The 11719-nt window shown below is 52.4% G+C and overlaps 1 protein-coding gene across 1 annotated transcript in view; it reads left to right on the top strand.

The window, feature by feature from the left end:
* Positions 1-439: 439 nt before the first annotated feature.
* The window catches only part of LOC101035941 (sodium/potassium-transporting ATPase subunit alpha-2), a 28496-nt gene continuing 17216 nt past the window's right edge, over positions 440-11719 (top strand). Inside the window, exons 1-8 of the mRNA XM_003937941.4 lie at positions 440-558; positions 5527-5631; positions 5809-5868; positions 7153-7356; positions 7881-7994; positions 8240-8374; positions 9077-9194; positions 11446-11714. Of these exons, the coding sequence (XP_003937990.1) occupies positions 547-558; positions 5527-5631; positions 5809-5868; positions 7153-7356; positions 7881-7994; positions 8240-8374; positions 9077-9194; positions 11446-11714 (1017 nt within the window). The 5' untranslated portion in view covers positions 440-546. The remainder of the gene's footprint in view (positions 559-5526; positions 5632-5808; positions 5869-7152; positions 7357-7880; positions 7995-8239; positions 8375-9076; positions 9195-11445; positions 11715-11719) is intronic.

The following is an 11719-nucleotide window of genomic DNA, read 5'->3' as shown; positions in this document are numbered from 1 at the left end:
GTTTCTTTCTTTCTCTGGGATGTTGGATGTAGACTCAGGATACCTGAGTTGTGGTTCTGTCTTGTCAATTCAAATTGTTTACTCTCTCTGAGCCTCAGTTTCCCCACTTGGAAAAGAAGAGTTAGGCCACATGGCCTCTGGCATCCTGGGATTCTGAGTCAACTGATCCCCCTCAGCCAGATCCTAGGGGGCACATCCCCCCCACCTGGGACCTGGACCCCCTTCCCCGGCAGCCTCTCTCAGTTGTGAGTGCCACGGGCCAGAGTGGGTTGAGAGGAGCCAAGGGGGGGCAAGCCTCAGGACAAATGGGCTGTCTAGGGCCAGTGGCTAAAGGGGCGGGAGGGGAGGAGTCCTCAGGGATCCTGTTTCAACAAACGTTTCTTTCGGAGGAGGAGAAGGCGGGGGAGGGGGGAGAAGGACCTATTTAAAGCTACCCTGTTGCTTTGGCTGTCTCTGTCTGCCAGGGTCTCCGGGACGGGCTGGTGTGGGCTTGGGATCCTCCTGGTGACCTCTCCCGCTAAGGTCCCTCAGCCACTCTGCCCCAAGATGGGCCGTGGGGTGAGTATCCCTAAAGAGCAGGGGTTGTACTCTGGAGTTCGAGGGAGGCTGCTGAGGAAGGATGAAGTGGGAATGGGATGTGGAAGGAGCGGGAGAGAAAAGCTGAGTGGGATACTTGGAACTTGGAATTAACAGTCTCCAAACTACCAATGCGTGTACAGATCCCACGGCGCTCACTTACCCTAGTGCTCTGCTCTACTCTGCCTGCCCCAGCCCCCTACCCACAATTAGACCCTCAACCCACCACACACGCCCCTCCAGCTCTCCGTCCACCCCTCTCCCACAGCTCTAGCCCTTCCCCAAGGCAGTCCCTCCTCTCACTGCATCTCCTGGCCTCCCAGCTGGAAAGATGTTTGGCACTGCGCGTCTTCCCATCTTTGCCACCCGCTGAAAATATCCATTCCTCTGGGAGTCCTAGCCTGAGCGGCTGGGGGTCCAGTTTGAGGTTAGAGAGGGGCAGGGGAGCATCCGGCTCCCAGAGCCACCAAGCAGTTCCGGACACCAGCTCCAGGGGCCCTGAGTGCCAGGACAGCTGGGCGGGGTGTGGGGAGGAAGAGCGGTGTGCTCCAGCCCCCACCCCCCACCCCAGCACCCCTCCAGATGTCCCGAGCAGCGTTGTCCATGGGCTCTAAGCCATGGGCTTTGAGGACTTTCCCAGAGGCTGGTGAGAGTGACCCCCCAGTCTACCCGTCCATGGCACTCTGCAGCAATGGCTATGCCAAGGCAAAGATTAACAACCACAATGGGGCGGGCAGGGACAGGGCTTTGAATTCTTGGAAATGAAATTCCCATATGGAGAAGAGTGGACCAATCCCTTTACATACTGTGCCTGGCTGCTTTCCTTTTGTGGAGTACTGGCAAAAGAGGACACAGAGGGAAAGGGCATGAGGAGGACCGGGAGGGTGTGAGGAAGACCCTGGCCGTGGGTGTTTCTGGGCCCAGGAGGAGTCAGGCAAGGACATGTTATTGCACCAAGTAGAGCAGCTGGGAAATTCTGGGCCTGGACACCAGGGTTCCTGAGCTGGGGTCGGAGCCATAAATAAAATCGAAGTGTGTGTGTGTGTGTGTGTGTGTGTGTGTGTGTGCATGACCACGTGCTCTCCATAGGCAGGGAGTGTGGCAGCTATTCATGGATGAGCACCTGTGTTTGTGTCTCAGCAGGCAAATTTGTAAATGTACAAGCCTTCAAGCCTGCACAAGCATAGTTGTCACTGTGGGAGGGTGCTTGAGAATCTGTGGGCCTGCCCTTAGGAGCTGTGAGGTATGAGTTTCACGGAGGGAGAGGTCATAGCTGCGGGAAGACATCTGTCTTGGAACCTTCAGCCACATCTTGACATCTTTGGCTCCCCATGGAAAGGGCATCCCCAGCTGAGATGCAGGACCTCTGAGAAGAGGCAGGGATTAAAGGGTCAGACAAGCCCTCCAAGCCCCCGTCCAAATGGAGAGAGAAGGAGGGGAGGATCGCCCCCTCCCTGCTCCATCTTAGATCTGTGTAGACCCAGCTTAGGAGGTCCTGCTTGGGAAGGGATGTGACCCTGGCTTCTGCAGTCTGTCCTTTTCCCCCGGCACCCCAAACTCCCCTTAACCACCATCCCCAATTGCTGTGGCTGATGCAAAAGCAAGATGAGGAGCAGATTTGGGCTGTTTCAACTAAGAGGCTGGGTGCAGTGGGGGTACTTAGGGCCTGAGCTTGGATTTCAACCTACCAGAGACCCCTGAAGAGGGGAAGCATCTGCTACCCACAACCTGTTCTAGGGATCATTTTGCCTCCGATTCCTTCTTCCCTGCATCTCCACTCCAGAGCCAGGTTTAACTGTCCCCCCATCACCCAGTGGCTGTGAAGGGCAGCGTGGGAGCTGGGGGAAGGGACGACACTGGTGGGAGGGAGCCCAGCCTGCTCCAGCTGCCACGGAGAGGCTGAGATGGGGGGAGCGTTGGCGGATTCCCAGCTGCCCCCACTCTGTCCCAGCCTCTGGCTTTCTCAAAAAGGACTCTCTGTTCTCCTTCAGCATTCAAGACCCAGAGAGGGGGACTTGTGGCTCGGGGAGGGAGAAGCGGAGGGAGGTGGGGGTGGGGGGTCCTTGCTTCCTCTCTTTCTTTCTTGCCTGGGCAGCCGCTGGCCCCAAATCTCCGCAGGCTCCTGGCTGCAGAGCCTGAAATCCGTGCCAGGACAGGAGGAGGGGGAAGGGGCAGTGTGTCCCAAGCTCTGAGGCTGCTGGAGAGCAGGGTGGGAGCTTCGGGAAAGGAGAGACTACATGGATCTGCTTAGCTCAGTCACAATCCAGCATGCCAAAGTGCATGGACCAGCAAGTTTTTAAAAAGCATGCATTTGATTCCAGTTTTTACGAACTTTATTTCGCATCTGAATATACAGAAATTCCTCTGTGCCCTGCTCCTCTGCCCACAGCCCCAGCCCTGCTCCTCTGTGCATAACCAGGCCCACTTCTGTCCCTGAAGTTCCTGAGGGTCACACTGGAGCTCCACCAGCCTGATTTCTTGCCTCTGGTCTCTTGATTGCATTTCATCCATTTCTCAGCTCTGTCCCGCTACAGACCGTTAGTGAACCTAACGCACTTCAATCCATTCAGTTAAATGAATTATTGCAAGTTACCTGGGAAAGGGAGAGGTAGAACCGGCCACAAGCCTTTCCCCACCCCTTCTGTTGGGCCGCTCTGGTCTCCCCAAGAAGATCAGCCTTTAGGAAGCCAAAATGATCCCAGACTCATAGATGCTGGTATGGAGACAAACGCATGAGTTTACAGGTCACCTTTTCTGAGAAGAGCACTTCTGAGCCACACAGCCCCCAAACGCTCATATCCTTTTAAATCATTGGTATCTTGGGAGCAATAGTGTTGACTTCTCCCTGCATCCCTCACCCTCGCCCTTGCTCCTGACTGTCCTGGTCAGACTTCTACCTCTCAAGATGCCGAACTAGTGACCTCTTATGAACAGGAGAGCTGCCACCTTTCTGGGATTGCTCCTGACACCGATGGGTAAAATAGGCATTACCCTAAAGCACAAACGATTTAGGGCAGTGAAGCTATTCCATATGATACCACCATGGTGGATACATGTCACTATACATTTGTCCAAACCCATAGAATATACACCAAGAGTAAACTCAAACTTAAGCTATGGGCTTTGGTTGACAAAGATGTGTCAATGCAGATTTATGTTTGCAACAAATGTGCCACTCTGGTGCAGGGTGTTGATAGTGGGGGAGGCTGTGCATGTGTGGGGGCAGGAGATACATGAGAACTTTCTCTACTTCCCACTCAATTTTGCTGTGAACCAAAAAATTGCTCCAAAAAAGTCCATTTTTTACAAAAGCGAACAAAACCCCTAAAACTGCATTATCCTGCAAAAAAAAAAAAAAAAAAAAAGGCAAACACCTTGGCTGTGGATCCTACCCAGGTACCCACTGTTTCTGGGAAACAAAAATTGCATCATGCTATGGGAAAGCTAATTCCTGAAAGCCTAGTGCAGACTCTGCAGAGTCCAATGGAGAAGCAGTCGCCAAGTGGACGTTGAGCAGCCCCTCTAAGACAAGACCCTATTTCCTGAGGGAAGTGGGAGGAGAGAAGACTGGGGCAGAAGAGGAAGTAAGAAAGCACCTCTTTTTGGAACTTTTCATGGCCACCCAGGCCTTCCTCAGCCTCTATCCTATTCTGTCACACCAAGAGGGCCTCCTCTTGGAAGGAAAGATTCCCACCCTCTGCCCCAGAAGTTCCCTGCAAGACCCTGGAAGGCTGGTGGTGGTGAGCCCGCAGGCCCTGGAGTGGAAGGGAAATCAGGAGCCTCATAAGGCTACAATTAAAATGATTAAAATGTTCATCTGGTCAGGCGCCTTGACTCACACCTGTAATCCCACCATTCTGGGAGGCGAAGGTGGGAGGATCACCTGAGCCCAGGCAATTATCCCTAAAAGAAAAAATTATTTTTAGTTAGCCGAGTGTGGTGGTGGATGCTTGTGGCCCCAGCTACTTGGGAGGCAGAGGGGGAAGTATTGCTTCAGCCCTGGAAGTAGAAGGTGCAGTGAGCCGAAATTGCAGTGTGTTCCATCCTGGGCGACAGAGTAAGATCCTGTCTCAAAAAAAAAAAAAAGTCCATCTTATTCACCAGATGACCCAGGAATGTCTAGACTTAAGAGTTATATAAATTGTAGTTTTAGATTTACTCTCAGATACAATTTCTTATGTTTGGGGACAAATGGGGCTCAGTTCCCATGTTACCCAATTTTGCTTTGCGGAGGGTCCAGTCCTGTGAGTTGCCGCCTGTCTAGTAACGGGCGGGCCTGCCCAGCAGGATGGAGAGGGCTCCCCGCACACCCCATGTCCCCACTTCCTGGACACACCCTGACTCTCCAACTACTGTCTCCTCTCAGTCCATCAGCCCTGCTCTTTCCATCCCCACCGCCAGACCTGACTCTCTCTGGACACATTCCTGCCTAACCTCCTGGCTCCCCAAAGACTCTTACTCCCCCACGTTCCTGACTATCTCTACCCCTCTCTAAGTAAAACTGCCGTGGTGTTGGGTTAAGACATTCCTACAGAGTGATTCTACTCCCTCAACAACCCCCCACAAAACCCCTGTCCACTCCCTTCCAGAATTCTCCCAAATAGTGTAGGATGCAGTTTTTCAATATTTGTTTTGTTCTGTATTTAGCAGCAGGTCTTTTCCACAAACAAAATCTTGGCCGAAGCCCAAGCATGAAACCACTCAGGTGGTGCTTTTCAGCCCTGAGCCCCTCACCTTTCCCTGAAGCTCACTTGGGAGCCCCCTGGTTCTGCCAGGTCTGTAGACTGAGGACCTCAGGCCCCTCCACCCTCCATCCTCCCGTTCTCTCCCAAGGCAGCCACTGCTTTTGAGCCCACCACCCCCACTGCCTGGGCTTCCTGGCCTAGTGGTGGGGATGCAGGCTCCAGCCCCTCTCCTCCCGGACTCTCCGGCTCTCCCTTCCTCCCGCAGGCCGGCCGTGAGTACTCGCCTGCCGCCACCACGGCAGAGAATGGGGGCGGCAAGAAGAAACAGAAAGAGAAGGAACTGGATGAGCTGAAGAAGGAGGTGGCGATGGTGAGGGCCACAGCCCACCCTGCTGGGCCGGGGAGGAGGGGCCCCAGCTGGGAGAGCTGTCCCTGCAGCCCAGCGCACTCAGAAACTCCGTGTCCCCCATGCTGCTCCCCTCACCCCTGTGCCTCATATGCATTTTAGATACCTCCTCCCCAAAGTAACTCACCTTCCCTTCCCCAGGATGACCACAAGCTGTCCTTGGATGAGCTGGGCCGAAAATACCAAGTGGACCTGTCCAAGGTGAGCTCAGGGGCTTCTAGGGAAGGAACAAAAGAGGCAAGAGCAACGTGAAGCATCAAGGTGGCAGGAGCCTTAAAACTGTAATCCAGCTGAGCACTGCAGCATGTGCCTGTGGACCCAGCTACTCGCACTGAGGTGGGAGGATCGCTTGAGCCCAGGAGTTCTGGGCTACAGTGCGCTATGCCGATCGGGTGGCCACACTAAGTTCGGCACCAATATGGTGACCTTCTGGGAGCGAGGGACCACCAGGTTACCTAAGGAGGGGTGAACCAGCCCAGGTGGGAAACAGAGCAGGTCAAAACTCCTGTGCTGATCAGTAGTGGGATCGCGCCTGTGAATAGCCACTGCACTTCAGCCTGGGCAACATAGCGAGACCCCATCTCTAAAAAAAAAAAAAAAAAAAAAAAAAAAAAAAAAACCTGTAATCCAGCCCTCTTTACAGATGAGGAAACTGAGGCCCAGAAACAAGGGACTGGGCCAAGGTCATGTGTCTAGTTGGTGGCACAGCCAGAACTAGAAACTGGATCCTCTGCATCCTAGAACAAAACTCTGTCCCTGGGTACCCTAGAAACCAGGACTCCCTGGAACCCAGGCCCCAGAGGGCCTCCAGGCGGGGCCCTTTTCTCTACCCCCAGCAACTTCAGTCACACACAGCCTTCCACAGAGCTGACAGCGCAGGCACGTGAGCTGACAGCCCATTCCTGTGGTTACAGTGATTTGCTGGGCCCTCGCTACATATGTGACATAGTGAAAGAGGCGTTACATACCTTCTCTAATCTTTACAACAACCCTTTGAGATAGGTATGGCAGATCTGCTCATTAAAGAAAGGAGATGCAGAGAGGGAGAGTAGCCTTCCAAGGTCACATGAACAGTAAATGATACAGTCAATCGCTGAGCCCTTCAATAAAAATTTATTTAAAAATCATTAATCAAAAATTGCTGGTCATGGTGGCTCACGCCTGTAATTCTACCACTTTGGGAGGCTGAGGCAGGCAGATTGCTTGAGGTCAGGAGTTCAAGACCAGCCTGGGCAATGTGGCAAAACCCCATCTCTACTAAAAATACAAACATTAGCTGGGCATCGTGACAGGTGCCTGTAATCCCAGCTACTCGGGAGGCTGAAGCAGGAGAACCACTTGAACCCAGGAGGCAGAGGTTGCAGTGAGCTGAGATCACACCACTGTAATCCAGCCTGAGTGACAGAGCAAGCTGAGGGGATGGGCATGGTGCGGGACTGGGTCGGCTCCAGACGCGTCCCCCTACGCCTCTCCTTGCTTCCTCAGGGCCTCACCAACCAGCGGGCTCAGGACGTCCTGGCTCGAGACGGGCCCAATGCCCTCACACCACCTCCCACAACCCCTGAGTGGGTCAAGTTCTGCCGTCAGCTTTTTGGGGGGTTCTCCATCCTGCTGTGGATTGGGGCCATCCTCTGCTTCCTGGCCTACGGCATCCAGGCTGCCATGGAAGATGAACCATCCAACGACAACGTGAGCCCACACGCCTGACCCCTGGAGCAGCCTGTGACTGTCCTCCAACCCTGAACCCCCAACACAGTGGTGGGTGGGCAGGGAACAAGGACCTCCCATCACAGTCCTACAGACGCACTGCACTTTAGGCTGGAAAGGGGTGAGGCTTCTATATATATATCTGTAAAGCACTTTCCACCACACAAGGCATACACACTCACATACTCTTTAATTAATGAGACAATCTCTCCCTGTTCCTCCCCACTTAAGTAAGCCTATCTGCATGCCTGTGTCTTCACCCACTAGCAAAGTCCTAACCCTGGGAGTTTCCTAAGACTTTCCCTGTTTCCAGTCTTAGCAGGCTTGAGGTTGGCAGATCAAGGAGGAGGTTAGTGAGAAGGGCTTTCCCCTACCATCATCACTCTCAGTCACAGACAAAGGTTGGGCTCTTATCTTCGATGGCTCTGCCTGCTCATCCCAAGTGGCAGCTGCACTTTTAGGGTTGAGAGGAAGGGCAGGTCCCTGAAACTCTTTCTCCTTACCAGCTATATCTGGGTGTGGTGCTGGCAGCTGTGGTCATTGTCACTGGCTGCTTCTCCTACTACCAGGAGGCCAAAAGCTCCAAGATCATGGATTCCTTCAAGAACATGGTACCCCAGGTAAGATGGCAGGGCTGGGCTCTGGGCTAGGACGTAAGGTTTCGGCAAGAGTTCAGCTCATCTCTCAGCTCCTGTGCTCTGAGATGGAGATGGGTGGAAAAGATTCTCCAGCTCTCCACTCCAGCCCCTGATTTTTCATGGGCCTTCTTCTGCTTGGCGCGGTTGGAGGAGAGGTGGGAGACCAGCAGGAGAAGAAGGCGGGGGCAGAGACAAGAATTTCATGTGCTGCCCGTGGCTCCCCACAGCAAGCCCTTGTGATCCGGGAGGGAGAGAAGATGCAGATTAATGCAGAGGAAGTGGTGGTGGGAGACCTGGTGGAGGTGAAGGGTGGAGACCGAGTCCCTGCTGACCTCCGAATCATCTCTTCTCACGGCTGTAAGGTGAGGAGGCCACACTGGAGCAAGCGGTTGAGTCTAAGGACCAGGCCGTGCAGAGCTGAGAGGGGCCCAGTGAGGTTTAAAGGTGGGAAGACCCAGGTCCAAATGTCAACACCTTGGCTATGCCCCTGCCTAACCTCTCAGTGTGGGGTGTTTGTGCACGGTCTCCTTGCACCTGCGTGTTGCAAGTGCTCTATGCCCCAGGTGTTTCTTTGCGGTCCTCTTTTTAGTAGTCACGTACTGAGTACCAATTATGTATCAGCTGCTTTATCTGTGTTCGCATGTGCTCTCTGATGTAATTCTGAAAGAACGGTGTGATCACGCAGGGCTGCTGCATGCGGCCACACACGTTGCATCCTGAAGGACCCCAGGAGGTGCATTTTCATAAACTACCATGTTAGTGACGCCCCCTGTGGTTGTGCGAGGCAGAGATTCTGTTTACATTCCTCATTTTACAGATGAGTACAGGGAGGCTCCGCTGGTTAAGCAAGTAACCCAAGGTCACATAAGAAGTCAGGAGGAGTGAGATTTCCAAACCAGAGCAGGGGCAATAACTGAGTAATGCCATAAATATGTGATGAGGGCAAGTGTAACTTTGTTCCTCGCGTCATGAAGACTGAGTGTGGTTGGAGGTGGTTCAGGAGACAGCTGTGTGCATGCGGGCAGCTCTGCCAGTGTGCTGACTGTGCACCCCTTCCTCCTCAGGTGGATAACTCATCCCTAACAGGAGAGTCGGAGCCCCAGACCCGCTCCCCCGAGTTCACCCATGAGAACCCCCTGGAGACCCGCAATATCTGTTTCTTCTCCACCAACTGTGTTGAAGGTGAGAAGCCAGCCTGCACCCCGTGGGAGGGTCTGAATCCTGAATCCACAGTCAGGATAAAGGGCTCTGGTAGTACTTACCTGGCAAAAGCTCTGCCATTGGTGGGGCAATCGAGGGGTCGGGGGCCCTGAATATTATGGAAACACCCTCTAGAGAGCAGGGTATTGGCTAGGGGTGGCATAACTCCATGGGAAATGTTATCTTCCTTCCCCAGGGAGATCTCTATTCTGTCCATCCCAAGACTGAGTGGATTCCAAAGCTTTCAGATATCGGGTCAAGATCCCCTTAGACATGAACATATGCTCAGAACCAACCTGGATTCTTAGGAGTCTCTGGGTTTGACTGATGCTTCTATTCCTTGTGGTTCTGGACCTAGGTGCCTCCTTCTCTAACCTTTGCTCTGACCAAGGCCCCAGGCTGTGGGAGAGCCAGGAAGGCATTCAGGCCCGGTGAACACGTGGGCCCTTCTTCAGGCTGCTCCTACACCTTTGTTACACCGAAAGACATGTGTCACCAGGCACAGGCTGTCTAGTTTGCGCCATCCCTGTTCTGGGTTCTAGAGATACACATAGGTCAATAAGAACTCTCAGAGCTGCCATCACTTAATAGCAGGGGTCCCAGCGCAGCTGAAACCTGTGCCCTCTGTGGTCAAGCCAGTGAGTGGAGGCAGGGCTGACTTAGAGAAGGAGTAGGAGGGAAGAGACAGAAAGAGGCCTCACTTGTCCACCAGCCTCTGAAGGTAGGGCAAAGGAGGCCTTGTACCCCAATCCACACTTCCCCTACCCATTATTCATTTCTCCTCAGTGTATTATGTTTCTCTGGGTTTTTTTCCTCCTTCCACAAGTTGGAATTACAGTCACTGCTTGGAATGCATGAGGGATTAGCTCCAGGACCCCCTTGGTTACCAAAACCCAAGGATGTTCAAGCCCCTGATATGAAATGGCATAATATTTGCATATAACCTGTGCACATCCTCCTGTATACTTTAAAACACCTCTAGATTACTTGTAATACCGAGGACAATGTAATTTGTTGTACTGTTTTGTTTTTAAATTTGTATTATTTTTATCATCATATTGTTATTTTTTTTAGCTCCAAATATTTTTGATCTGAGGTTGGTTGAATCTGTGGACATGGAATCTGTGGATACGGAGAGCCAACTGTGCAAATAAAAATCACCACACATTACATTTTCTAAATTTGTTTTTTGTTTTGCTTTTGAGACAGGATCTTGCTTTGTCACCCAGACCATAGTGCAGTGGTGCGATCACAGCTCACTGCAGCCTTGGCCTCCCAGGCTCAAGTGATCTCCCACCTCAGCCTCTAGAGTAGCTGGGACTACAGGCGTGTGACACCATGCCCAGCCTACATTAGAATATATATATATATTAGAGACGGGAATCTCGCTATGTTACCCAGGCTGGCCTGAAATTCCTGGGCTCAAGTGATCCTCCTGCCTCAGTCTCCCAAAGTGTTGGGACTACAGGCATGAGCCACCAAGCCTGGCCACATTGCCTAAATTTTAATGTACTGAGATTCTGAAATTTACATTTCCCACAATTGATTTATTCAGAAATGCCTAGTAATATGTTCTCATTGCTTACTCTGCAATTGGCTTTGAAAAGAGGAGAGGAAATCCAGGCACTGGTCTAAGGGTATTAGAGCGTCATCTCATCTAAATACCAGGACAACACCAAGATAGGAATTCAAATAAGGATTCAAACCCAAATTTAGCTTGATCCATTGTGCGTGCTTTTTCTAATGCACCATGCCTCTTTCCCAGGAGACCCCTGTAATGTCACCCAAGGGTTAGCCATTGCCTGGCTTTCTCTGTAGAGATTCATGCCTGATGTTGAGAAAGAAAATCTTAAGACTGAATGGAAAATCCATAATGAGTGCTTTACTTTGTGTTTATATTTTTGGATGGTATCAAGTATAGGATCGATTTTACCAAAATGCCACAGGCAATTTTTATGTATTGGATCTCCTCTATTTGACCTTTGAGATTATTTGCAAGCTTCTCCCCAGGCCCAAGTACAAGAGAAAATAATTTGCTGTTGTGTTGATTCTGGGATTAGCGATCTATCCTGGGAAAGGAAGGCCAAGTGGGAACAACCTACCAAATGTGGCCTCCAGATCTGTGGCTTTGGCTCACCCACCCTGGGATGGTTTCCCTTGCTCAGGAAGTAGAACGGGACTACAGTCCCTGGGAGCCACAAGGCACCCAACCCGATGTCCCCTCATGTTGCAGGCACGGCCAGGGGCATCGTGATTGCCACAGGTGACCGGACGGTGATGGGCCGCATAGCCACGCTCGCCTCAGGCCTAGAGGTTGGGCGGACGCCCATAGCCATGGAGATCGAACACTTCATCCAGCTGATCACAGGGGTTGCTGTTTTCCTGGGGGTCTCCTTCTTCGTGCTCTCCCTCATCCTGGGCTACAGCTGGCTGGAGGCAGTCATCTTTCTCATCGGCATCATCGTGGCCAACGTGCCCGAGGGACTTCTGGCCACTGTCACTGTAAG

This window comes from Saimiri boliviensis, chromosome 19, assembly GCF_048565385.1.
Source record: "Saimiri boliviensis isolate mSaiBol1 chromosome 19, mSaiBol1.pri, whole genome shotgun sequence".
In the NCBI taxonomy this organism is placed as follows: Eukaryota; Metazoa; Chordata; class Mammalia; order Primates; family Cebidae; genus Saimiri; species Saimiri boliviensis.
The sequence above is the reverse complement of the archived record's forward strand: the minus strand, read 5'-3'. Positions and strand labels throughout refer to the sequence as shown.